Below are 25,985 nucleotides of genomic sequence, written 5' to 3'. Positions count from 1 at the left end.
GAGATTCAACGCCGTGTGTTACGCTGCGTCGCTACTGCTGCTGCTGCTAAGAAGAAGCGTCACTCGCGCAGAAACCGGCTATCCTGCACGCAAGGGGGGACACGCAACTGGCAGAGCCCGTTCGACATCTAATTTCGAGGCATTCGGATCTCCTTGTTGTCTCGAGTAGTAGGCCAGTATTCCGCCAGCTCGAGCCTTCGTCGTGCAGAAAATGATCAAGAACGGACACCACCACCACCAAGTGAACACACCGGCCGGGAAAGACGCAGGCACGACCCCCGGCGCTGCAGCTTGCAGTCCGGAGAAGAGGAGGCGAAGCATCCGGGTGTGGTGCGATGGGTGGTGAGTTGCTCTAACGGAATTGAATGGTCGATTTGTGCGATGAAGATGCTGCAACGTTGCCCGTGTTGTTGCACCGAGCACGTTTGAATAAATATGTCAACCTGTCACCTTCCCCGTGGGACAGGCCTACTCCAGGTTACTGGGCTGAGTGAGAGGCAGCTCTCATATACATTTCTGTATATTGCTTAACATGGTATATGCACACCTGTCCGAGAGTCAATGGCCTGGCACTTACACATAGATACACACAGATACACACAGGCCACTGGTCTAGCTACTACTGAGATATAAGTGAGAAGACATTGAGGACATGCATGATGTGCAAAAAGTGTAAGCATACTAACCTCCATAAAGACAGTATTCCTTTTCCCCGGCGACTCACCTTGACATAATGTGATAACAAGAGATTTAAGTTGATCTTTCCTGTTGCTAAATCCATGATGACACACTGATCCCTTTATGCACAAGGAGCTGCCTTTACTATGACCAGCCCTCGAGGCTCTCTAATATGATATACTTCTTCTGCACTCACACTGCACATTATGCAAAGCTTAACTTAAGTTAGGCCCCACAGGCTACAAATGAAAATAATTTGGTTCTAGATGTCAGGTTTGGATGTTCAGCTTCTTTTACAGCCGTACAGTAGCTTCACAAAATGAACAAAAGCAACAAAGATTATAAAAAGTTCATACATAATAATTGTCAATGCACATTTATCAAGCAACACATCTTCACTGGCCATTCCCCCCCCCCCCCCCCCCAACTGACACACTCCTTTTACCGAAGACATTTTTTCAACTGCAATTATGGCCACCAAATTATGGCCACCAAATTTCACATACTGTCTCTTAAACATTATAGTTGGTGAATTGTCAATGCTTTTTGATATATCTTTTGTCATTTTCATTTAATGAATTAAAAAAAAGAGAAAAATGCATTCCTCATGTAGTGGTCTTAGAAAAGATTTTAAAATGACAGTTGTCCTTGTCAAAGGAAACATCAAATCAAAAGGAAATATCAAATGGATATCTATATGGAAAATCTCAGTTTTTCCATAAGACTACACCTTGAGATGCAAAGAGGAAAGTAATAAAGCTTCTAAGATGTTAAGTAAGAAGGTGACAAGTACAGGTATGATGTGCAAAAAGTATACTGATCTCCATGAAGCAGAATAAAATTAGTCTTAATCAGTGGAAGCATGTTTATGTAGCGTGCATTAATATTATTATGATCACACGAACTTTCCTGTTGAGGGAAAATGAGAATAACACTAGTCTCTCTAAAGACAAGGAGCTTCTTCCAGTATTATTTAACATTGTAACATGCACTGACACACACTCCTACTTTGTGCATGGATTATACACTCAGTGCTTTGGGGTGTATTTAAGGTCATATGAGGTATGACAGGGGAATGCTACTGTACTGCAGTCCGTTGTGGCATGAACAAACTTCACATTGAAGCGGATATTTTAGGGACACAACCACAGAGCGCCCCTAGCACAATTACACACAAACAGACCCGCCGTGATCTAACAGTCAGTTTATATGGATGCAAAATATTATGAAACTCATAACTGCATAGCCAGATTTTAGATGTCACACCTCGGGATATATGCAGCCCAGTGATCTAGCTACCAACAAGAAGTGAAGCCGTTCTCCATATGGCAGAACATTACTATTCACTGGAATCTAATTTATCTACCATGTAACAGTATAGTAATGACCATGGTTAAATTGACTTTCTGACTACTTTTATCATGCTATAGTTACACCTGTACAAGAAAGGTCTCTGCTTTCAATGTGATGTAATGGAATAAACCAATAGAGATGCTCATGCATCTGACTGACACAAACTCATATTTCATTTGTGCACACACAGTGTCGGCTTCGATCTTCAATGCAAAACAGGTGATGGATTGTCATGTGACCAAACAGGACTGGGGAGGGTGAAGCCAATGATAGAAAATTAACACTTGTGCCCATGTCAAATGGCGAAACAACCACACCGCAACAAAGCAAGGCTGAGCAAAAAGAAGATTTTTAGCTTGTTTGGCTCTTCTCCTGCAGCTTGATGTTTCATATCCAGAGGGGGTCTGAAGAGCTCTTACCTTTATTGCAATACACCTTTTGGATAATATGAATCCCTGCAGTAAGGGTGTTTGCAAAATCAGAAAAAATAAAACAGACATTACTTAAATATAGGCACTCATTTTAGAAGCACAAAATAAAACATAGATATAACTTAAGTATAGGGAATCATTTTAGAAGCACAGAAATGTTGGAGGCAAATGCTAAGCACTGTTTATTGCTGTTGTCATGTGAATACCTCATTACTCCAATTCTTGGTGATTTTCTTGTTTTGACTTCAGCTGAAGGAAGGAGAAAATTCTCTGACATCTTGAGCTTGTGAAACCCACTGAATAATGTCAAAAATGCACTGACATCAAGCTGAAAATAAGTTTTGCTTCGTTTCTGAATTTCATTTCATTTTTTTGGTGGGGGGGAGATGTTCACCTGACATGTCCATTGTTTACACTTTGAGCCATGTGGGCCAACACATGGTTAAAGAGTTAAAGATTTCAGAGTTAAAGATTTCAGTTAAAGATTTCAGATTAATTAAAAGTTCGGGAACCTTCTATAGTCACGTCTTAGACACACCTGTGGCACTTGGAGAGTCTGTCAGAGTGAAGTGGGGGTCGACTTTAGGAGCACAAGACCTGCTCAGCAAATCACCATGGAAGACAAACAAGCTTGCCGTTGTCTAAATGTCAGTTTGCATGGACTTGAGAATCGAGGTTAATAATTGCACTTTTTAGATGTCTGCCTGCCTCTGTCATGAGAAGCACCAAACCTTCCTGGGCAGAGTCTGGCTTCAGGGCGCGGAGGCAAAAAGAGAAAAAAAATGCTTTGAATTTCTGTGTATGAAGACCAGGATTATAGTGGCTTTCTCTGGTAGAATTCCAGCCATTTAGGTGTGGCCGCCTGTCCGTGGTTTAATGGAATGTTGCAGAATATTTGGGATGCCAGAATATTAACCGGTGGGGTGAGCTCGCAAAGAGAGCCAATGTCAACAGAGCTCATGTCATTAACCCCTCTAACCCCTCCGGCCCACACCTGCCATGGCCGCCGCTGCTTGTGCCGCCGCGCTCATCACTGAACACATTGTGTCCCGAAGCCCTACTGGACATCGCCGTGGTCTTATTGGCATCCAGCACCGTCAGCAGTTATGATGACAGAGGGCAAACTGGGGAAATTCCAAGGAAAGAGCACAGAGCGTTTAGTGGCTCGGCCTGTTGAGACATCTTTGACTCTGCCCCGTCTTCCCCTTTCAGCACAAGGAGGCAGTCTGTTCTTATTGGTTGCCCTGACAGGAGGTGATAGGGGGTAAAGATCGGCTGTCTAACACACATCATCAAGGAAGCGTGTAAAGTCCACTTCCACTCTGTGTATCTGCTGAGGTAGTGTGTACAGATAAGCCTGTAAACACGCCATTTAATGCCTCAGTCAGGGAAGGATCTTTTATTGACTCGTTGGGGTAATCTGAGACTATCAATATCCTGAGAATGAACCATAACATAATTAATAAAAACACTGTCATCAGTCTCTAATATATTTTTATGCTGTTTATCCAAGTAATCTAATATGGATAACCTTATCGAAGCAGTATTTACAGTATTTATTTGCTTTTTATTCAATTCAACCGTGAATTATTTGTCAAGATTATGAGTCTTGATCTCCCTGCCGTCTCTAAAAGGAGTCATGCAGCAATAACTTTACTGGTATTTTCTACACTTCTTCCATTGTCCTCTCTCACTTTCTACCCAGTCGCCTCTCTGGTGCTAGTCTTGAGAAGCTCAGGTGCTGTTTGGGTGTCTGCTAACAGGCCACACTGGTTAATATTTCATCATCCCACTGTGATCCTCTCATGATCCATCCCTGCTAAAAAATACAACAGGAATACAGTCACCCGTCGGGCACCTAGCTAGTGTTCCTGGGTTACAGATCCGTCCAAGGGCAGATAGAGAGAAACATCCAGAGGCTGCCTGCTGGTCTTATGTAACCCTGTGGGAGTCTCAGAGTTTTCCTCCCTCTTCATTCACCTCCAAATGCCCCCTTGTCTTCCGTGCCTCTGGCCCTGCACCGTCTCTACAGCGCCTGCACACGTGGATCCCATTTCAACTCCAGTTAACAGCACAAGACATGCAAAACAAATATCAGTCTCACTTGTGTTGCCTCAACGAGAAGCCTGCTTTTGTAGTTCACCCTAGTGCGTTTGTTTAATGTTGTGCGTATGGCTGATTTAGAATCACATAGACAAGCCCTACAGTGTGATAGTAGGTAATCTTGTTTATTTAAGACCTACAGTGCTAGAGGGAATTTCAGTTCACTCAAGGGCAATCCAGTCCGCACGCAGTCTGTGTATAGTGACACCACAGCGAGGCGCAGATGCGGTCTTTCATTAGCATACCCTGGGGCCGACAGCAACATGGGATTCTGTTACTGTTGTGGCCATGTACATAGTTCTGGCAGCGCCCATCTGTTTTCTCATCGATTTTTGAGGATGCTATTCATAGCGTTATTCCACACCTTACTCCTGTGAATGCTGATGGGCGATGTAGTATGCTAAATAGGACACAAATGTTTTTCGTTTTCGCCTTGCATCGTTATCTTGTCATTATTGTAATTTCATCAGTTAATTACTAACACATAGAAGAAGTGCTAATGGTGCTGTTAGCCAACTAAACAGGATGAATTTGTGCAACTCTATGCTCAAATCTAATAAAGTCTAGCCAACACATTTTTAGTAACGACTGCACGTACTTTAAACAATCTAACCCTATTCTGCTATCTTACATGTACATTAGATATCATACATATGCTTAAAGTGGACCAGGAAGAAAAAAAATGATCAGACTTAGGCCGGGTGTTGTCAGCAGTAATAGTGATGGAAGGCTAATGTCCATCTGTTCCTATCACTAGGCTAGATTACCATGTTACTATCTCCAATCTGTGCTAATCTAATTATCTGCAGATGGTGTGATAGCCTGGGTGCCAGAGGGAACACACTGTGTCATTGACTTTGTTATGTTGAGATTTTGATCAGATGTATCAATGTGTGAATATCTAACTTATTATATGATGTATTTGGATTGTATTTATAACTATGCAAGAACAGTGTGACCCTTTCAGAAAGCCATTCATCGGTCTGCACCCTGTGAATGAGTTAACCTTTACTGTCATCTATCTGTATTTTTCTAGAGGGTTGTTAATAAGAAAAAAGCCTGAATTAAGTTGCATCTTTCCGCCTGTGCTTTTGGTTTACTGGCTCTTTATTCTTTTCTCTTTCAGCTATGACATGGTCCATTATGGCCACTCCAACCAGCTGCGACAGGCCAAGGCCATGGGAGATTACCTCATCGTTGGAGTACACACAGACAGTAAGGGCCTAGACCAAGGGTATCAGTCCCTGAACCAGAAGAGTCTGCAGCTGACTGCCATAGCATAAACACTGTCACTCCTGCACCTTCACATGACAACCCAAGTTAAACGTGTAACACACTCAACTTGAAAGTCAGACCCCTGACAGTATGGAAGAATTTTTTTTTCTAACTTTGAAGCTACTTAAGGGTAAATTTAAGGGGAAACACCCCACATCTAAAATCGGACCGTGTCTTACCCCTTTACCTCAGAAGACCATTGATCATCTACCAATCCCCAATCCTTCACCTCCTGATTTCCTCCTGATACCCGTCTTCCCTCCACCATCCATGCTGCAGCCTGGAGCTCCTGGCTCTGGGGAGACGCCAGGCTGCCAGCCTCTGTTTATTCTCTCCAGTCCCATGATCAACAGCCAGGCACCAGCTGTGTGCTGTAAGCTTGGGGGGGTTGTTGTGACAGTGGCGCAGGGGCCCAGTGGCCGTGCGCACCACACCGCACCACTCCGCACCGCACACCCGCTCTCCTACGGCACACCGGGGCATTCTGACATTGTGACACATGGCGGTGGTGCCAGTGTTTATGATAACCAGGAACAACATTACTCAGGCTTAACTCTAAGCAATGCAGCCTCACACTGTGGTCAGGGCCAGCGCAGATAGCAACTTTCCCTTCACCGAACTGATAATGGGCTATCTCTACGACAGGGGTGATGCTGCAGTCGTTCACGATAAAACTGCCTATCAGAATGTGTCGTCAGCATGTACTCTCCATTCAATTGTCGGTCCTTTTTCTAAGTTGTTAACGAACGTGAACTGTATTGTTTGTGTTTCTATTTTTTCGTTCTCAAGGTGAGATTGCAAAGCACAAGGGTCCGCCAGTCTTCACTCAGGAAGAAAGGTACAAGATGGTGCGTGCCATAAAATGGGTGGATGAGATAGTGGAGGGAGCGCCTTATGTCACCACCCTGGAGACCCTGGACAAGTACAACTGTGACTTCTGTGTACATGGAGGTACCCATCACTGCAGCATGGCCTCATCTGTGGGCGCATATATGGATGAATAGTCATGGAACATGTTTTATTGATCATCTCTAAGCATAATGCTATATCATAGATTCTTTATCTGTCATTACGGAATATGATAGAGCTTACTTTTGCTCTGGATACAGCGTAACACTTCTACTGTCATTTCAGATGATATCACACTAACAGTGGATGGAAAGGACACATATGAAGAGGTGAAGAAGTCAGGGCGATACAGGTGAGATTTACATTTTAAATCAGCCAAAGATAATTCAACAATCAGGAAGGGGTGTTTCTTATTGGGTGTGCAGCACGTGTTCTTTACAGTGTTAACGGGGGGGGGGGAAAAATTTCTCATAACTTTCTACATTGTCTGCCATGATGTTACAGAGAGTGTAAGAGAACCCAGGGAGTTTCAACCACAGACCTGGTTGGCAGGATGCTGCTCATGACCAAAGCGCACCACAGCAACATTGTGAGTACAGCCTTCTCCTCTCTCTGTGTTCTCGGTTCACAATGCAAGAAGATAAAGACCTCAAGCCTGATTTGCTCCTGTCTTCTCTTTAGGATAGCTCAGACTATCAGCAGCACACAGACAACTTTGGAAAGGTAGGTATCATGTCCATTCTGACATTATTCATTACCAAGTCAATGTTAAATCTTTAAATTGTGTCCACTAGATGCAGCTTACTACCAAACTGGGGTCTCTTTGGGACCAAGTCCTTGGCTCTTTAGCTTTCTCTGCCTTAACTGTTTTGTCATTCGAGTTGCCAAAGTTGCTGTTAGGGCCAGATGCCAACCATTTCCAAACAAAGGTCTTTACTGTGGGCCCACTTTATAATCAAGTTGCAGGCCTGGCCAGTAAACAATGAATGCCACCTCTGTTCCTGGACGGGGAAACTAACACAGGGTCAACATGCTGTGCTTCTAAATAGTGCTGAAAGAAGAGAGGGCCATTTCCACATTTCTGTATCTTAAGACTGGAAGAATGATGCTGTGAATTTGGCTAGTGTTGAATAAACGCTCTGGGGATTTGTGGGCCATGCAGCTCTGAGTTAGCCATTGATTTTGTGATCACCATAAGGTCCGTTACTCCTCACACCACCGGGTGGCGCTGGTGCAGCAGAAGTATTCAATTTGCCCTCTGCTCAACATACTGTAGTCATGATAACTATACCGATGTGTGACTTGCTCACTGTTACGCTGTCACTCTGTACTTACTACCCCTATTTCCGAATTATGGGGGTCGCATGGTCAGAAGGGCCACAGTCCATGGACGGGGGTGTCTCAGTTCTTGCAGACCTCCCAGAAGATCATCCAGTTTGCCTCAGGCCAGGAGCCTCAACCCGGAGACACTATCATCTATGTGGCGGGAGCCTTCGACCTCTTCCGTATCCTCTCATAAGCACCATCCATAGGATTCCAAACAGTGTTACTGTTCTATCAAAAAGTTGATTGAGAAGCTTGAGTAACTGGAAATTCCAAAAGCAAGAGTGTTACGGCTAAAATGGCAGAATATTTGTATCTGCAATATTTGTATCTGTATATTTAATAGCACATCCATTTAGCCAGACTCATTTTGCATACTGTGAATAGTTTCTACCAAATAATCAGCCATTCTAAACTGTACTGCGCCCCTTGACCAGTCTCCTCTCAGACATTGGCCATGTGGACTTCCTGGAAGCAGTGTATAAGCTCGCAGAAAAGCCATATATTATAGTGGGGTTGCACTTTAATCAGGTGAGTCCCATTCTGCTTTTCTCCGTTCGCCAGTGTGATGAGACAGCTACTGCCTCCTCGGGTCTTGTGGCACTACTTTACCCTAAATTTGTACTTTGTCCATATTTTTCAGGAGGTGAATCGCTACAAAGGGAAAAATTACCCCATCATGAATGTCCATGAGAGAACGCTCAGTGTCCTGGCTTGTCGAGTGCGTTCTCTCTCTTTCTATGATACTAATTTACCTTACTAATTTACATTACTGATTTACCTTTTGCAAGTAGAGATTTAAGAAGCAAACATCTCATTGGTTTTTTGTGTACTTTTTTTTTCGCAGTACGTGTCTGAAGTGGTGATTGGTGCACCCTTTGCAGTCACAAAAGATTTGCTTGACCATTTCAAGGTAAATAGAGGCAATAAATACAATTACCTCCATACACTAGAAAACAATCTTCTCTACAATCCAGAATCAAAATAAGATGAAATCACGTAAGTGTGTCTTTGTATTTACAGGTGGATCTTGTATGCCATGGAAAGACAGAGATATACCCTGACAAGGATGGGTCCGATCCTTACGCTGTAAGATCCCTAAAACCTTCACATCATACATTTATGAAGTGAACACGTTCAAAAAATAATAATCTTAAGGAGCGGTAAATCACATTTGTTTGCCAATTTTTTCTTCATCTCTAGGAGCCCAGGAGGAAAGGAATCCTACGCACTGTGGACAGTGGGAACTGCCTCACTACAGATGCCATTGTGCAGAGGATAATCAAAAACAGGTAAGAAGAAGAGGTATATCCACTGGGCAGCAAAATGTATAGAGTTGTTCCTAAGTCTATACTTTCTGTCCAACTTCCTTTGTGTGATCCAGGTTGCTATTTGAAGCCAGGAACCAGAAGAAAGAGGCCAAAGAGATCGCCGTGATCCAGGCCATGAAGCGACAAGAGGAGGAAAAGACTAAAGAAAGAGCCCAGGCTGTACTGTAGGAAGGCCCCCGATAAATACCATCGACAAGTGTCAACAGACACCGACAAACTCCCATACGATAAAATCAACCCTCCTCATGAGTGTTGTGGCACCCTCCACTCACTGCCCTTACTAACAGCAGTCCTCTTTGTCTTACCGGGGGGGCTCAGCTCTGCTGTGGGATCATCAGGTATACGTGTGGGCGGGGATGCTCCGTGTCTTAATACATGCTGCATTATGCAACTACATGTCATTCCAATTCGTGTCATTCAGCAAATCACCCATACACACATCTAACTGTCCACTTTCCCCTGAGTTGTGGACAGGGAAAGAGAAAGCCCAGAGCGTAGAAGACATCGCCACGTCTTCAACAGTCTATTTTATGTCTGCAGATATTGTTCATTCCTCATGTACTTTTACTTTTACTGCCTTCAAAATAGTATTATTAATTTTATGGGTGTTTTTTTTAATCATGGCATTGGGCATATGAGGGGCGAGTGGAGAACCTGAGATGTTGGAAGGCGAAGGCGAAGGCTCGGCGCTGTTGGTGACCAACGAGGAGACGACTGATCCTCACGGGATGATTGTTGAACAGCAAACATTTTGTCATTTCCAGGGGGCTGTTGCTGCTTTCTGCCCAGCAATGGGCTTAGCCCCTCAACACACTGTCAATCTGATCTATCTCTGTATATATGTACTGTATGTATCTATTATAAATCAATAACAGGCTCTCTGGAAGATGCTGAAACCACTAGAGAACTGGGGGGTGAAAGCTTCCCATCCCTTTGAAAGCATTCCATCGGCTGATTTACTCAGGAGAAGCTGAGGGTATTGATTGAATTCTAAATTAATATATATATATATATACATATATATATATATATATATGTATATATACGTATATATATTGTTAGATGGCCCCGCTTCAGCAAACAGAATTTTTTTTTATCTAGAAGCTGATCAGTTTAATAGAGAAAATATTGCCCCAGCGACAACCTTCTGCTTCTTACTGGGGTAGTTCAGCCTTTGGAGGTGAAAAAGTATTGAATATTTGATGGGCCAACTTATGGGACCTCATGTACATACCAGATTTTGCTCCAGAATGCACTGACTGTAAACTGTTCAGAATCATCAGAACTGTTCTGTTTTACAGATAGAGCAGTTTTTTTTTAACTAAAAAAAAAAAAAAAAATGCACACGATCAAGACCTGCACACCTGGCCTTTTGAGTGCAATTGTTTCTTCTTTTTTTAAACAAAAACTCCTTACACTTATTCTAGTATAGTGCACTATAGAGGTTTAACAGAATGCTTTTAACATTTAATTATCTTAGAGTAGAGAACTATGAAAGATGCTCAATGTTGTTGACTTGATCATGAGGTAAACCTCTTACTGTCATTTTTGAGCCCTGAGTAAGTTAACCTCTATCTCACTATCAAACGGGATTAAATATTCTATTTTTTTGTAGATGTATATTTTACTGACCTCCTCTCCATTAACTCTGGTTGGTTTCATATTGTTTCAAAAGCATAATAATATGTCTGTATGTCAAGTTGGAATGTATTCAGTGTAGGCTATACTCTATATGTTATTGACAACTCCCAATTGACAAATACTGTAGAAATTGATCGGCCTACAGTATATTATTGCTGACAATAACAACAATTTCATCTGAAAAGCTGTGTTTGTCATCTTGTTTTTACAAAACAGAAAATGTTGCCTTGCAGTCTAATTTATTTCTTCATTTATAATTGAGGTAAGTGAGCAGGCTGCACATTAGTCACATTATAAAAAGGTAAGGTCACTCTTGGACTCTGAAGTGACCTTTGATCAGTAGAGATGAACTTCATTTTGCAGCATATGAATCACTCACACTGAGAGGTCGCTAAATGTCAGGCCATTAAGTTTAGATTATTTAGCAGCAGATCTGTCCCCAACAAAGTTCTGCATGCTCTCCAAAGAGCAAAAGATGTTTTTTGCGTTGAAGTCATCAAACAGTATTTTTAGTATCAGTATTTTAAATGTACCTTTCCAAAATGCACTCTTTCCTCAGGAAACATGCACCATAATACTTTGGAACCTATTGCTTCAATCACTGAGTTTTGATAGGATTTCCCGTCGTTCTGTACACCCCCGGTTACCCCAGTACTTCAGTAGTTCTTCTATTTTCAAATGTGATATACATTTTACACTTTTATTTTGAAGGCGAAGTCGCCTTATTTCCGGTCTTGTTGGCCCTTCTCTGGCTGATTGAAGCATCTTTGATTTTGAAAGATCGATCGGAAGTCTTATTTTCGTTCTGGCTAGCTTGACACTGGTACCTGGACGTTTCATTTGTTGCGCACAGTTTGCACACGTGCTCTTCATTAAGCCATTAGCTGCGTGAAAGTGGCCTCTTCTTTCGGTCCTCCCGTTTGTACCAGCGTCTAAAAAAAAACAGATTCTCCCCACATTGTGTTGCGGTTGGCTGTAAATCAGGCTTCACTACACAGAGAGATGTTTTGTTGTCTCAATATCCTGCCAGTGCCACTGCAGGTAGTAAATTCACTCTGAAGTTTGTGCGCTGTGTTTCAAAAGACAGGGGGACCCTACTGTAACCAAACATGCCTTGGGGTTAACATGCCTGTATTTCTCTCTGAGGTCTCTCTTGATCTTTATTGGGTTAGTGTGTTTGTTATATTCATGTGGAGCAGCTTAATCATAATTTTTGCTTACTGATACACAAAGCTGGTTGTCACTGAGTCTCATTTGGGAGAAATTAAAATAGCATTTTATTTTTATGCATATTAATTGTGTAGGCTACATGCTACGCGAACAAGCCAATTATCAAGTAACCACACATAAGGACAAAAAAATACAAGTGACTTATAACAATATATTGGACACATAGTCGAGCATATACAACATTGGCCCCAAATTGTATTTGTACATATTTTGATTGGCCAAAATTATTTGGATATACTTACAGATATGTTGTCAACAATGCCTAAAAAATGTATTTACAGTGACTCCAAAATACCTTTAAAACTAATGTCATCGAATGTGCAAATACATATTTTGGCCAATTTTTGTATATATTGAAACACCTCTCTAAACATATTCCAAAGTGTGAAATGTATTTTTTGCAGTATGGGTATAATTAGCTATCTCTTTTTATTGTTGATTTAATAAGAGTGCTATACTGTAGGTCTGAAGCACAACTGCTTACAGGTTGCACATGAAAAATGTGAATATCCTCTAAGCAGTTCTCCCTGGCTGTAGGTCTGCATGGGGATGTGCCTTCACCAGGATATCACCGAGGAGGATAAAAGGGCTAAAATCCAGAGCTCTAAAATAGAACAAGACCTGTGTGATCATGCCAAGAGTGAGATGAACGTGGTTAAAATCCTCATGCTTGGTAAGTTAAATGTGCTTTAAAGATATTTATTTATGAGTCACTGAATTACTGACATGTCAATTCAAATGATTTCTCTGGCTTATGGACCAGGAGCTGCAGAGAGTGGGAAGAGCACCCTGATCAAACAGATAAAGATCATCCACAGCCGCGGCTTCTCCAAACAGGAGCTCATTAGTTTCAAGGTACTGTCCTTTGGTATATGTAACACAGACGAGCCACGAATGAAAGGGAATAGTATATTGTGAAGCCAGTGGGCAAGCTTGCAGGTTTGTCTGCATGAGCGTCTCAGCGCGCTAATCTTTTATATTTTATGTTAACAAGTGGATCTGAAAACAATACACACACTGAGGAAATGCAGGGATGACATTTTCAAACTTACAGTAAGAAAAGCATACGGCTGAGTGAGTTGATGCATTTGAAATGGGGTTTGGTTTGGCAGGATCATCGTCTGAATTTGGGGAGTTGAGTTTTAGAGGAGTGTCTCTATAATGACTTGTGCCTGAAGACAAAGACCAAGGCTAAAAGTTTGGAGCACGGCTGTTCTAGAAACTGTGAATGTGGCATCTGCTCTAAACGGCTAGATGGTGCAGCGGTTTAAGCTTTCGTCACTGGTAACATTTGTAAGCCTGCTGCTGGCCTTAGTTTGCATCCCACTTATCATTTCTGTTGTCTACAAAAGAAAAACAAAAAAAAAATGGAAATGGAAGCTACAGCCAGTCAGTTGTGCCAGCTATCTGAACCACAAACAAACTGTCAGCTTTACCAGCAGCACATCAATCATTCTGTGACATCAATCAAGAGACAAAATGGTGACTGTCATCCCTCCGCAGCCTGCAGTACTGGACAACCTCCTGACCTCCATGAAGTTTGTCCTGCGGGGCATGGGGATGCTGAGGATTAACCTCGCCAACAAGAAGAACAAGGTGAGGAGACTGTGGATTTCAATGGAGAAACGGCTTCACATAAAGTTAGAGCCCCTTCATCAGTTTTTCATCCACCCTGCTGCACTGGTGCCTTTTTCTTTGTACTCCGCCTTTAACTGTATCCCTCCTTTGTCACACTAGATGTCAGTCTTTATCTGGTTCTTATCTTCAAAATCCGGCAGTCACTCCAAGGTAGAGATGTTCTGATTGACGGGCCAGTGAACAGTTTTGGAAGATATTCAGTTTGAGAGTGACATTGGTGTTGCCAGGCAGAAAGTGTGAGCCACTTGCATCATCCGGTAGCACAAATCTGTAATGCATTGCTTGCAAAACATCATATACACTATAATTTCAGTGCTGGAAAATACACTACCAGTCAAAAGTTTGGACACACCTATGTTTTTCATTATCTTAAAGCCATTTTGATCTAAAGGCTTATGCTTAAATGCTTGAAATGTGTTTCTTAGACAAATATAAATGGTGAAGTTTATGCCTATGTATGAATTTCTTTCCAAAGCCTTTGCCTTTCCATCAAGGCAAAAGAATCTAAAATATAAGATAGATTTGATTTGTTTAACACTTTTTTGGTCACTGCATAATTCCATTTGTGTTATTTCATAGTTTCGATGTCTTTACTATTATTTGAAAATGTGGAAAATAGTAAAAATAAAAAAAAATGTGTGTGTCCAAACTTTTGACTGGTTGTGTATGTTTTTCATATCAATTCAAAGTGAACATTTGTTTCAGCAATCTGTGAAACATCCTGTATATTAACAAATGAATATCAGACTGGACTTCAGTGACTATTCAGTCCCTGTTCTAATGGTATGCTGTGTGTTGTTTTGCCCTGCTCAGGCCCACGCCCGCTCCATCCTCTCCTGTGGCCAGTGTTTAGGGGAGGACCAGGAGCTGCTTCCCTTCGTGGGCCACGCTTTCTGTGGCCTTTGGGCCGACCAGGGGGTGCGGGCCGCAGCAGCCAGGGGCTACGAGTTTGAGCTGAACGACTCCGCGCTCTAGTGAGTAGAATGACCTTACATGACTGACCACAGATTTTGCCAAGCAAAATCGTGCAGTAAAGAAACACGTCATCGCATCTCGTCAACACAGTGTAACAGTAAAAGCAAGTGTTGAGAATAAATAAGCTCCAGGAAATGATTCCTCTGACATTTGTGAAATGGGAGGCTTAATTGGAACCAAATTAAAAACACTGTTTGCGGAAATCCGGGTAGACGGGGGATTGGGGGTCGGATGAAACGGACATGACTAAAGTGTTTGTTTTCTTGATTTTTAGAGTCACTGAAGAGTCACACAATCAGGCATCCATCTCCCTACAAATTATTTCCCTATATCATGAAATAGAGCACATTCGAATTGATTTTTTTTTTCCAACAGCCTGGTGTGAGAGACACTTCATCTTTATGTGGACAGGATATTTTTTTCCAATAGCTGTCCTTCAGAAGTGATGCAATTATGCCCTTTCAACAAGGTATCACAAAAAGCATTGTGTATAAAGTGTCATGAAATCCTAATTCAGTGCTTTCTATAGTTCATTTGTTGAGTGAGTGTTGCATCATCAGCTGAAGTGTGGGGTTTCAGCTGAAGTGTGGAATACAGTTTACTAAATGGCATTATTATCTTTTTTGCGCCCAATGCTTTAAAGCAAAAATCCACCCTAAAACACTCTCAGAACCTGTGGATAACTGGCCAAACGTAGATGACATGACATTGAGATATTTCCAGTGCAGTTACAATGGAGTTTGGTGGCAGAATATTTTTAGCTGTCACCAGCAGTCTAATTCGGTCAGTTGGTCGCAAAAATGGGTTGTCTGAAGGCATTCTGGGAAATGTAGGAAATTAACTGAAGTACATGAGGGATGCCGAGCTAAAGTGGGTAGAACAAAAAGGTTCATTACAACAAAATAACTCCTGGAGTGCATTGAACATCACCGATTAATGATAATATAACAGTGAAAGAATATCTGATGGTGGATTTTTTCTCTTAATTTTTTTTAAGCTATGGAAAAGTCTGAAATAAATGGATTGAAAGAAGTTCTTATCTCTGAGGCAACAGGGTGAATTCTGCCATGTTAAATCCTGGCACTCCAGCTTGCCAAACTGAGAAGGACGAGGACATGACAGTCTCATTATTGGAACTCAATAAAAGTCTCTGGTTGGGAGCTGGAGGATGATGTGACACCACACAGGCTCTCTCTCTCTCCGTGTTCTCACCCTGCTAGATCCACATTGATCTCTCCCTCTTGAAATATTGGATGAGACTGTGTCGTGACACACTTTCGACTTCCCCGGGACTTCGAGGACAGGAGGCACTTCAATGTGTAAAACGACTTTTTGATTATCAGCTTCCACATGAACTGAACTCCTAATGTCACTGAAACGTTTGCAATCCCAGAAAATGAAATATTGACACAACCTGTTGCTTTTCGAAATCCGCTTCAGTCAAAACTAGCTTTACTTTGGAAATCGAAATCTTCCCCATACACCCAGCACTGTGCACTTTCTGGATGGCATTGGACCCCCAACACCTTCACGTGTTCAGGGTTTCCTCTCTGCAGTTCATATGCAGCAGGGGCACAGAACTAGGGTTCTTCAGGGGGTTGGACATGCACCCGTGGAGCACGATGGGATGAGACTGAACCAGGCTGGAGTGTCACCAGTCTCCTGGCTGGGTGAGGTGTAGGGAAGGAGGGTTAAGTTAATGTTGTTAAGCTAATGTTGGCTGCAACCTGTAGCTATCTGTTCACAGTGGCCTGTGGCTATTATTATATCCGCTGCCAGCTGCCCTCTGTTGCTTTGGTAAAGAGCTAATTGTTGTTAATGACCAAAGGTCAATTTCAGTGAGATCCGGGTCATTTCAACCTTCCACACTGACAAAGGAGGTTTTGCTTGGTAATTGCTGTTTCATTAGCATTTCTTTTTTTTTTTATTAGTTGTTGTTAGTTGTTTTTGTTTATTAGTTATTAGTTTAGTTGAATAATGACCCTGGTGAATTTATGTATGCATGTATGAATTGTGTTTATTAGGCCTATGTAGTTAAGTAATGAACAGTCACTGTCATCATGCCAAAACATTGAAATTATGTGTGGATGATGTTGGGGTGTGTGTGTGTGTGTGTGTGTGTGTGTGCCTGCCCCCGATTATTATGGTAATTGGAGAAGTTTGTCAGTTAACATCAAACGAGTAGCAGTGATACACGGGTAGATTGACATAAGGTGAAGAGTGTCTGTAGTCTGTATGGTTTAATGTGGGTGTTGGCGTGTGTATGTACGTGTGTGCGTGTGTGTATGGCATTGGTGTGTATCGTGTGGGTGTGTTTGTGCAAAATCAAAGTGTGGGTTTAATCATTTAGTCATTGCTCAAAGAAGCAATAAATGGGGTCCAAATTTCCTGAAAATGTCATAAATGCTTTTTTTAAGGAGGCAATCATTTTCTCCCTAGATATGTACAGACAAGGTTAAGCCATTGGTTGATGTTTAATGAGTTTTGGGATTTCCAGTCCAGCAGGATGGTTTTCTTGGCGAAAGTTGGAGCAATGAGTAAGGGTTTAGTATGTTTTGTTGGAGATAATGGTGTTCTACAACCAGAGATGGAGTTTGAGTTAGAGATTCGCAGAGTTGGATCTGGGAGAGATGGATAGGTCTCTTTTCCATTTTATGATTAGTGAAGATAATGAATCATCTTATGCGGGTTAGAAGTTTCTGAAGTTTTTGAGAACTGAACTAAGTTTTATGATCTCAACAGTTAATGCGGGGGGGATGGAGTGCGGATTACGCAGTATGTTGACTTTGGATTTGATAATGGATTTCAGCTGTAGGTGTTCTCTCTCTCAACTCCGTACTTCTGGGTTAAAGTCCTTAAATGTCATTAATTTGTTGTCTTGAAAGAGGTGATGAATGTGTGTGATCGTTTTTTGTTCTCATGTGCTAAAGTGAAGAGGGGTGTGAAGATGGAAGTCGAGGTTGTGTCAAGTAGGAGTGTATTTATTTAGACTTTCCATCAGGCTGTCAGAGGATTTTTGAAGCAGCTGTGTTTGATAGAGATGTATTGATGAAGGGTAAATCGGCAATTCAAAGATATTTCCGCATTGTGTTTGTCCTATTTCTCCCCATGCATTATGCCAGTTTGGTTGGATCCTTTTAACCAGATGTTGTAATTGATCTGATGGAAGAAGTTTGGTGCTTCTAATCCCCCTTGTGATTTATTTTTTTGTAGTGTGGTAAATTTGATTTTAGGCTTCTTGTGTTTCCAGTAAACACCAATTAGTTGTGGGTTTAGTGAGGAGCACTGCAAAGAGATAATTGATTTTGGGAAGAATTTTCATTTATTTGTCATATTATGGAAAGACATTTTAAATCATCTTCAGTTGTTTTTAGATGAAGAAGATGAATTTTGGATGGAACAAGTCTGGCAGCCTGGGGGGGATGTTTAGTGGGATTATTTTTGATTTTGTCCAATTTATGGTGTAATTCGATATTTTGGAGAAAGTGTTTAGCATTCGAGTATTTGGCATTTGATGTGACATTAGCTCCTGCGTATCTGACAAAAACAGAAACCGGATGTGTATTCACTGCGGTGTTCAGGATTTATTTTGTTTGTGAGATTTCCGTTGTCTCATCAGTTAGTGATGTTTCTTGGTCCCTGTCCCACTTCCTTCCCAGTTTCTTTGAGAACATGAGTCGGATAATCGCTCCCAACTACATCCCCACGGAGACGGATGTGCTGAGGGTGAGAGTGAGGACCTGTGGAATCATCGAGACGCAGTTTCAAGTTAATGAAATGGTCTTTCGGTAAGACGCATAAAACTCGCAGTGCAATTGCAAAAGTGGTTTAAACATGATGCTGGCAGTGCATATATTCTCTGGCATCACCAAAATGCTTTATATTTAGTTCATATAAAAGTTTAAATTGTAAAACTTTTATTGATTCACACTGAACGACATGTGCTCAAACATTATTTACAAATGGGGAAAAAATTCCTGAAAACTCCTTGAAAAAATGGAAATGTTCATATTTTATAGCTATCATAGGAGGGACAATTATATTCTTGAAAATGAACTCTTGAGATTAAAACAATGTTTCATACCTATATCATACCTGTAATTCATATGTGGTGTGTTGTGAGATACCAAAGTGTAAGTCATAACTCTAAACACTGTTGGCAATCTTGAAGATATAAAGTGGAAATTAAAGCAGCATTGAACAGGGACCAGGAGAAAGCGCACACACACACACACACACACACACACACACACACACACACACACACACACACACAGACTGCCCAGGCAAACTACACTGGACAAATAAAGGGAATGAAAATGATATGCTGTGCATACTTGTTGTTATTATCTGCGCCTGTCCCGCACATTTTTTTTTTGTTTTGGACTGTACATGAACCTGGATAAGGGAAGAAAACAAAATGTATTATTATAATATTTATGCTTTATTTTATTTTTTTGCATTATGTCCCCAGGAGCTTGTGTGCCAAACTTCACTACATTTGAATGATTCAAATATGTATAAAGATATATAAGAGAGATATATAAATAATTTACGTTTATAGCGCACACCCATATGTGGATATGAAAATAACATTCATGCTCAGCTCAACACTCTTACTTTGACATTTTTGCCATTGACAGTATGATGATTGATGAAATTGTTGTGGAGTTATATAATAAATACAGGGTATTAGTACCATTTACTCTCGTACCTTAACAATCTTTGTTTTCATCCTGTCAGTTAGTTATCAGAAATCATCAGGATCCATATCACTCAAGTTTTTGTGATAAGCTTGACTTTTAGGCTATGAACCCTGGTGCTGGCAGTGTCTAAACTGTTGGTGTCTGTTAATCGCCAGGTTATCTGATGTCAGTTGTTGACTGTTTGAGATGAAATGGGGCTGTTGCATACTGGGATGTGAAAATGTTGTACAAAAGTAAAATACTTTAAATTCTAGTCTGACAGATGGACAAGAGAGGAACAATTTGGTTTGGCATAGTCTTTTTACAATCAATGCTGATAATGTATTTTATTAACATTTTGATTTGTTCTGTAACTTTTGGACTTTGCTCATGCATGCTGGTCTCACACAGCAGAGTTGGTACGGCTCTCTTGACCCCGCCTCTCTACTAACTCACCAAGGGATCCTGAACGACAGCTGAACTCTTCTCACAGCTGGGGGAGGCAGCACCCTGAGGCACGATTCAGAGCCATGAAATATTGATGGCTTCACTCTGCCTGTTTATTCCAGGAAAAATCCCTATGTCCTTTTGAACGTTTGTTTTCAGAGTGAGCAACTAGCCATGACACTCCTGGCTCTCGAACCCTGTGTTCCCATACGATGGCATTCGGTCACGGTCCCGCTGTCAGAAATTTATGATTCTCACACAGCAGGATTTCCATAACGTTGCATATAGCTTCTTCAATCTTATATTTGCAATGGCAATGTATTGCTTCACTTTGTGAAATGTAAACAAACTTTTTTCACAGCTTGGAGACACTCTATTTGAGATGAAGGCCATCTCAAGTATTTATTTTTTTGTAGTGTATTGTAAGAAACTGGCACTGTATGTAAATATTTGATGCATTTTAAGCAACCAAGGTATAAGTTGCAGCTGTCATTTTTGGTTACCGCATTAAGACAATATTTTGGGTGTCCAGTCATTTTTCACCTTTCATCAACAAAGTTTGTCTTTAATACTAGTATTGGCTATCTCTTATTGCAGTCTAAAGATGGCTCAATGTAGCCAACCATGCAGATGCCACAGAGAACAATAAACAGGCCAAAGTCATGCAACACTATGTGGCCCATGTTGGTATAACTAGGATTCTTATGCAAGCTCCTGTGATGTTACCGGCATAGTTACCATTTTTTGTCTGCAAGATTGTTCAGATGGAGAGACCTTGTGTGTCACCTCCATTTTATAAAATGCGTGTTTCACATTTTACATGGTACATGTTCCATAGTTGGTTACTTATGGGAACCTTCTGACAGGTTTGCTTCAGGCTGTCATTTTGAGTTGAAGGCCTCTATCTAATAATCTAATAATATCTAGCTGTATGTTGACTATTTCAGCATTGAGTAACTCCAGTTGTGCAGGATAATCAGTTCCTGCTGCTCTGAATGCTTGGCCACCATAGAACTCCAATGAGAGGATGTGACCCTCTCATATCTTTGAAGCTGTTTTTCAGTTCGATAACTTTATTTGACCTCATCGGATTTGAATGTGCGCTGTATCATTTTGGAGGTCTGATCTTGTTCTTCCGCAAAATCTGAAAAACTAAGAGCCTTTCCAGAGCAATGAGTGATTTATTTTCCATGCTGTACGCCATGTACTGCTGACATCAAATGCCACGGTTAAGGCTTATTGCTCTCCAGCTTGTTAAATCTGACTCTTGACTCCAGAGGATAAACGTTTGATTGCCTCTGACATGAGTAGTGCAATCATGCACCTGGAGACTGTCTGCCCCAAATGCCCCAACCTATGTGCCCTGTGTCACCAAGACCCACAGCTTCACTTGGTGCAGGATTTTGTATATAATTTTTTTTAACTAAGTGGCCTGAAAATGTTTCACCTTTTATAATAGCTTTTAATGTGTCCATATTGCCCGTATTAGACAGCATGAATAAGACAGTTTTGTCTGTTGTTTGAACTGAAAGGCTTTCACTATCGGTCTAGATTGTAGTGTGACTTTGCTCCAGAGTAGTGGCATCAATAAAACTGTTTTTTGGGGAATATATTTGGGTAGTAGACATAATGTAGAACATTTTAACATTGATTTTAACAACTTGATAAGTCACATTATTCTCTATAACTCATAAAATCTCTGTGCCCAATCCCTGGAGAGTGCAGTATGCCTGAGCTGTGTATTCCAGTGGAGGAATGTCATGTATTATAGATGGGTTTGGAGTGATTTGAAGCATGACACACATGGACAAGAGGATCCTTCAAGCATGCACAATGACTGTTAACTTTTGTCACATTGATGCGGTCATTATATACAGATATCCATGCACTCACTTGTCTGTACGGTCAGTAGTCAGTACCTCATTGTTTTGGATAAAGTGTGAGTGAGCCTTGTGCTGCCTGTTGACAGGATGTATGATGTTGGAGGCCAGCGGAGCAAGAAGAGAAAGTGGCTGAGCTGCTTTGATGGCGTTCAGGCTGTGTTGTTTGTTGTGGCGCTCAGTAGCTACGACTCGACCCTGATGGAGGACTCCTCAGCGGTACGTGGAAACACAACACAAGGCTTTTTATGCAGTGCATTTTCCCCTTTTTATAAGATGTGTGTATGTGTAATTGACTGTAATCTCATAAATCACTAAGTGTAATGCTGCTAGAAGTTTTGGTTTGACTTGGCCGAGTAGACAGCTTCTGAAATGTGTTGCAAAGCTCTCATCTGTGCATAACCGTTTCATTCTTATCCCTCCTCTCCTTTCTTTTCTCACGTTTTTCCATATTAGAACCGGCTGGAGGAAAGCCTTGACCTTTATACATCCATCTGCACCAACGCAGTTTTTAAAAGCTCCTCATTGGTAAGTTTAATTTGCACTTGTTGTTTTGCAGCTCTCACTTTAAAGCGCACACAGCCTTTAGTTGGAAATGGTTTCCTTTCTCAAAGATGAATGCAAATGTGCTGAACCTGGGCGTATGTAAACTACAATCACACATCAATTTTGAGTTTTATTTTCTCTGGCCTTTGCCAGTGTGTTGTGCACAGACTCGATCATGTCTGTATGGAGCCCAGTTAAATGTGTGGGGGTGAGTGAAGGGCTGAGTGCCCTTTGGTAATCACTCTTGCCAAGCAGACGGGACACAGCCGAGCTATGATTGCCTCTGACACAGATAATTAGTATTGGCGGTATAATAGAGGTGTCGGGCAGGTGATTTCTGTTCTGCGTTGGAGGTTCTGTTTAAAACCCTGTGTAATGAGTTTGTTTGATTTCTTTCATACTGTTAAATTGTGGGTCTGTTTATACAAGGATGTATGAGTCACTTGTTGTCACTGGCATTTCTATCTGTACTTAATTAACTCACAGCGTTTGGGTGGGGTTTTCTTCCAGCCATTTCCTCTTCCATCTTTTTTAATGTTGATTGCATTTTTAATGCTTGGCAGCCAATTATTTGTCTATTACCGGTGTGATGAGAATGCTACAGAGGTGGAATAAAATGGAGGAAATCCATGTTAACATAAGATGCTGTGAGACTTCAGCTATCTATTTCAGGGATAGAGGTATTGGGGCATGTTACTCACAACTTAACATATTATGTCAGTGCATGTAGTGTAATGAGCCTTTAATCAACAGAAAAATGTAAAGGTCAGCTGGTTTTTCCTGTCCGATTTCTCTATGATTGTCCACAGTAAAATTAAGTGACAGAAAGTGCACTGAAATAATACAAAATACCCTTCGTATTTTCACTTATTGTTACAGGGTATGATTTTTTTTTTCTGTGACACCTCAGCAAAAGAGCAAAAGGTCTCACATGGTATCCATTAGGAAACAATATCAAAATATTGTATTTAATATTCTCATGCAGAGTCCACCTGTCACTGCTTTAGTGCCAGGTAGTCTGCTTTTTAATGAACGGTGCCATTAGACAGTCTGATACACATGCAGTGAGCCTGGTGAAAGAGACCAGAGGTGTTTTGGACCTGGATTTGTGCAGGTCTCTGATAGTAGGTTATAGCTGATGGCTCTCTGCAGAGCTAGCAACTTGTTGTATATTGTCCTGTGTGAGCAAACAGATGCTGAGCAAAAACTGTCCTTTATAGAGGCCAGTGGGTTTATAATCAGCCTTACCTGTCTGGAGATGTACATTTTGTTCATGGTGTTGATGCTATCATTGAATTTATATCATTTAATATCATTTCAATTGTGCATAGTACCTGCAAACCTGAATATTTCCACTATTTCAGCTCTCAACTTTACAGAACCTTAACATCTCATGGAAATACATTTAGAACATCTTTGTTAGCAGAATGGCACAATATGACTAATTTTGCCGTGGAAACAGTGGTAAAAACCTGTTACAGTCTAAAGATGAAGTCAGAATAATTTGTTTTGTTTGAACCTACAGATATTTTAAGTCTTGCAGACTGACCAACATCGATGGGTGGATGATTTGAATGTTCTCACTGTCTTATTTCTGTTCACAACTTTGATGGTATCTCTCTTCTAAAGATTCTGTTCATGAACAAAACTGACCTTTTCCGGGAGAAGATCCTACACTCTGGAAGACACTTAAGATTTTACCTTCGTAGTTACACAGGTATGCCAGCGTGACTTCATTTGTGCATTGACTGTCCTGTGTGTGTGTGTGTGTGTGTGTGTGTGTGTGTGTGTGTGTGTGTGTGTGTGTGTGTGTGTGTATTTACTGTATGTATGCATGCATATAGAATATGTGGAATAATGTACTGTTGACAGGATTCTCCAGTGAGAGTTGCTTCCCAAGACTTAACAGTAAACTTGGGCAAGTATATTTGTTTGGGGCCTTGGAGTCCACAAGGAATAGTGTTTGCATTCATGTCTCTTTCTTGTGTTGATATAGACTTGGGTCACTGCATCCTCCATTATCTCTGGGGAATCAGAATTCCCTCCGGTCAGAGATTGTCACAGTATTCATATACGCAGTCCTTCTCTGGTTGTGTATATACAGTATCATCCACTCTGGCCAGATCATGCTCATACATATTTCAGGCTCTTTCACAGCATCGGGAAAGCAGGCTCACAACATCAGGCATCATGTAGCGTCATGTTGTTGTGTGTGTGTGTCTGGGGGTGGAGAAGGAGAACTTGTTTACAGATTCTCTGTGGAAGCCAAAGTCTTGTTTTATTAATATTGTATGAACTTGGTTATTAAATTAAATCAGTGGACTGAATATTAGGACTGCAAACCCGTTATGGAAATGTTGGGAGTATGGCGCTCACTTGGAGAGTCTTTATCACTGAATTTATTGGATGCCTCTGCAAGTGTAATTGTGGCATCTTCCTTTGTCCCCGTACAGGAGCAGATGGTGATGTGGATGCTGCCGCCCGCCACATCACGGCCATGTTTGTGGCGTGTAACGTCAGGCCCGACGAGCCTGTGTACCACCACTTCACCACTGCCACGGAGACCGCAAACGTACAGCTGGTCTTCCAGGTGGTCATGGATCAGATTATCAAGGAGAACTTGGCTGCTGTCCCGCTGCTGTGAAGATGCCCTGAAGACCCTTTAGCTTGTGTAGATACAGTGTTTCTACTCATGCAGCACTGTAACTCAAATTTAATCAAAGCTATTTTTCTATGTGCAAGTGTCCTCTTTCAGCTGCAGTGCACTTTTCCCATTTTATTTTAAAAGATTTTAGGTTTTTTTTAAATAAAATATTTATTGATAAGCCTACCTGGTCCTTTTGTTTTATGTTGTTTATTAATCAGGTTTATTTTCCCCTTTAAGAGCAGCTACCAAAGGGGAATCCTTTTCTCCTATCAGAATGAAACTTTACCAGTTCACCATACAGATGCATCATTGCAGTGACTTTTCAGTTAATGGTTGTTAAAATATGCATGTTAAGCTATATCTTTGGAGAAACGGATCAACTTGCACCTTGAAAATGTGTTTTTCCTGGTTGAAGTCATTTTTTATGCCTCTAACTCACCAACTATTGAGATATTTGCCAAAATATACTCAGTTGCTTATGGTAAATACATGTAGCCTACTGTATGCTGAAAAATACAGCGTGTGGAATTTGGTTACCTCCAGAGTAAGCTCAAAAATGTTGTTTGAGAAAACCGAAGATTTCTTGTTTATAAACATGCATTGAGGTGCTGAAGGATGATACTTAATATGTGATGTTATCACTGTCTATTTCTATGGATTTTATCGAAGCCAAATATACAAAAACGTCAGATATATTCATTTTTTTCCACCTGTGGTACCTGATCTTGAGGCAACAATAGCTGTTTTGAGCATGATCAAGAAGAAATGTGTATTATGTATTGAACAATGTAGAACTTCAACACAGGGTTGCAATATGACTCATTTATTAATGAAAAATCTGATCAAATATGTACATTGTTATACATTCCTTATACAGTGTGAAATATGACGAGAAATGTGGAACAGAAAATCAAATATGACAAATAATCTGGTAAAATGGAAAAACAGCATCT

General features: G+C 41.1%; 2 protein-coding genes across 6 annotated transcripts; both read left to right on the top strand.

Annotated features, from left to right (window-relative positions):
* Positions 1-264: 264 nt before the first annotated feature.
* Positions 265-11,011, top strand: LOC139653625 (ethanolamine-phosphate cytidylyltransferase-like). 5 transcript variants are annotated; one of them, XM_071530520.1, is made up of 13 exons: positions 265-342; positions 5,692-5,780; positions 6,630-6,791; positions 6,975-7,041; positions 7,194-7,278; positions 7,371-7,411; positions 8,046-8,194; positions 8,461-8,543; positions 8,656-8,733; positions 8,860-8,925; positions 9,036-9,101; positions 9,216-9,304; positions 9,397-11,011. In XM_071530520.1, the coding sequence occupies exons 2-13, from the start codon at positions 5,699-5,701 to the stop codon at positions 9,509-9,511; spliced, it is 1,083 nt and encodes a 360-aa protein (XP_071386621.1). In that variant the 5' UTR covers positions 265-342; positions 5,692-5,698; the 3' UTR covers positions 9,512-11,011. The 5 variants fall into 5 exon arrangements, with proteins under 5 accessions (XP_071386621.1, XP_071386623.1, XP_071386622.1 ...); XM_071530522.1 differs by having other exon boundaries at positions 7,371-7,412; positions 8,065-8,194; XM_071530521.1 differs by having other exon boundaries at positions 7,371-7,412; positions 8,062-8,194.
* Positions 11,012-11,986: 975 nt separating this feature from the next.
* On the top strand, positions 11,987-25,029 carry LOC139653626 (guanine nucleotide-binding protein G(o) subunit alpha-like). The gene is made up of 10 exons (XM_071530525.1): positions 11,987-12,025; positions 12,752-12,887; positions 12,978-13,069; positions 13,718-13,810; positions 14,666-14,826; positions 18,487-18,615; positions 21,929-22,058; positions 22,296-22,367; positions 24,015-24,102; positions 24,839-25,029. Exons 1-10 carry the CDS (start codon positions 11,987-11,989, stop codon positions 25,027-25,029), a joined length of 1,131 nt encoding a protein of 376 aa, XP_071386626.1.
* The last annotated feature ends 956 nt before the right edge of the window (positions 25,030-25,985 follow it).

The sequence above is a fragment of the Centroberyx affinis genome, unplaced genomic scaffold (assembly GCF_046629955.1).
Source record: "Centroberyx affinis isolate AG114_WGS23_722 - 3 ecotype Tasmania unplaced genomic scaffold, CSIRO-AGI_Caff_v1 ptg001934l_1, whole genome shotgun sequence".
In the NCBI taxonomy this organism is placed as follows: Eukaryota; Metazoa; Chordata; class Actinopteri; order Beryciformes; family Berycidae; genus Centroberyx; species Centroberyx affinis.
Note: the sequence above shows the minus strand (reverse complement) of the source record. Positions and strands in the feature narration are given on the sequence as shown.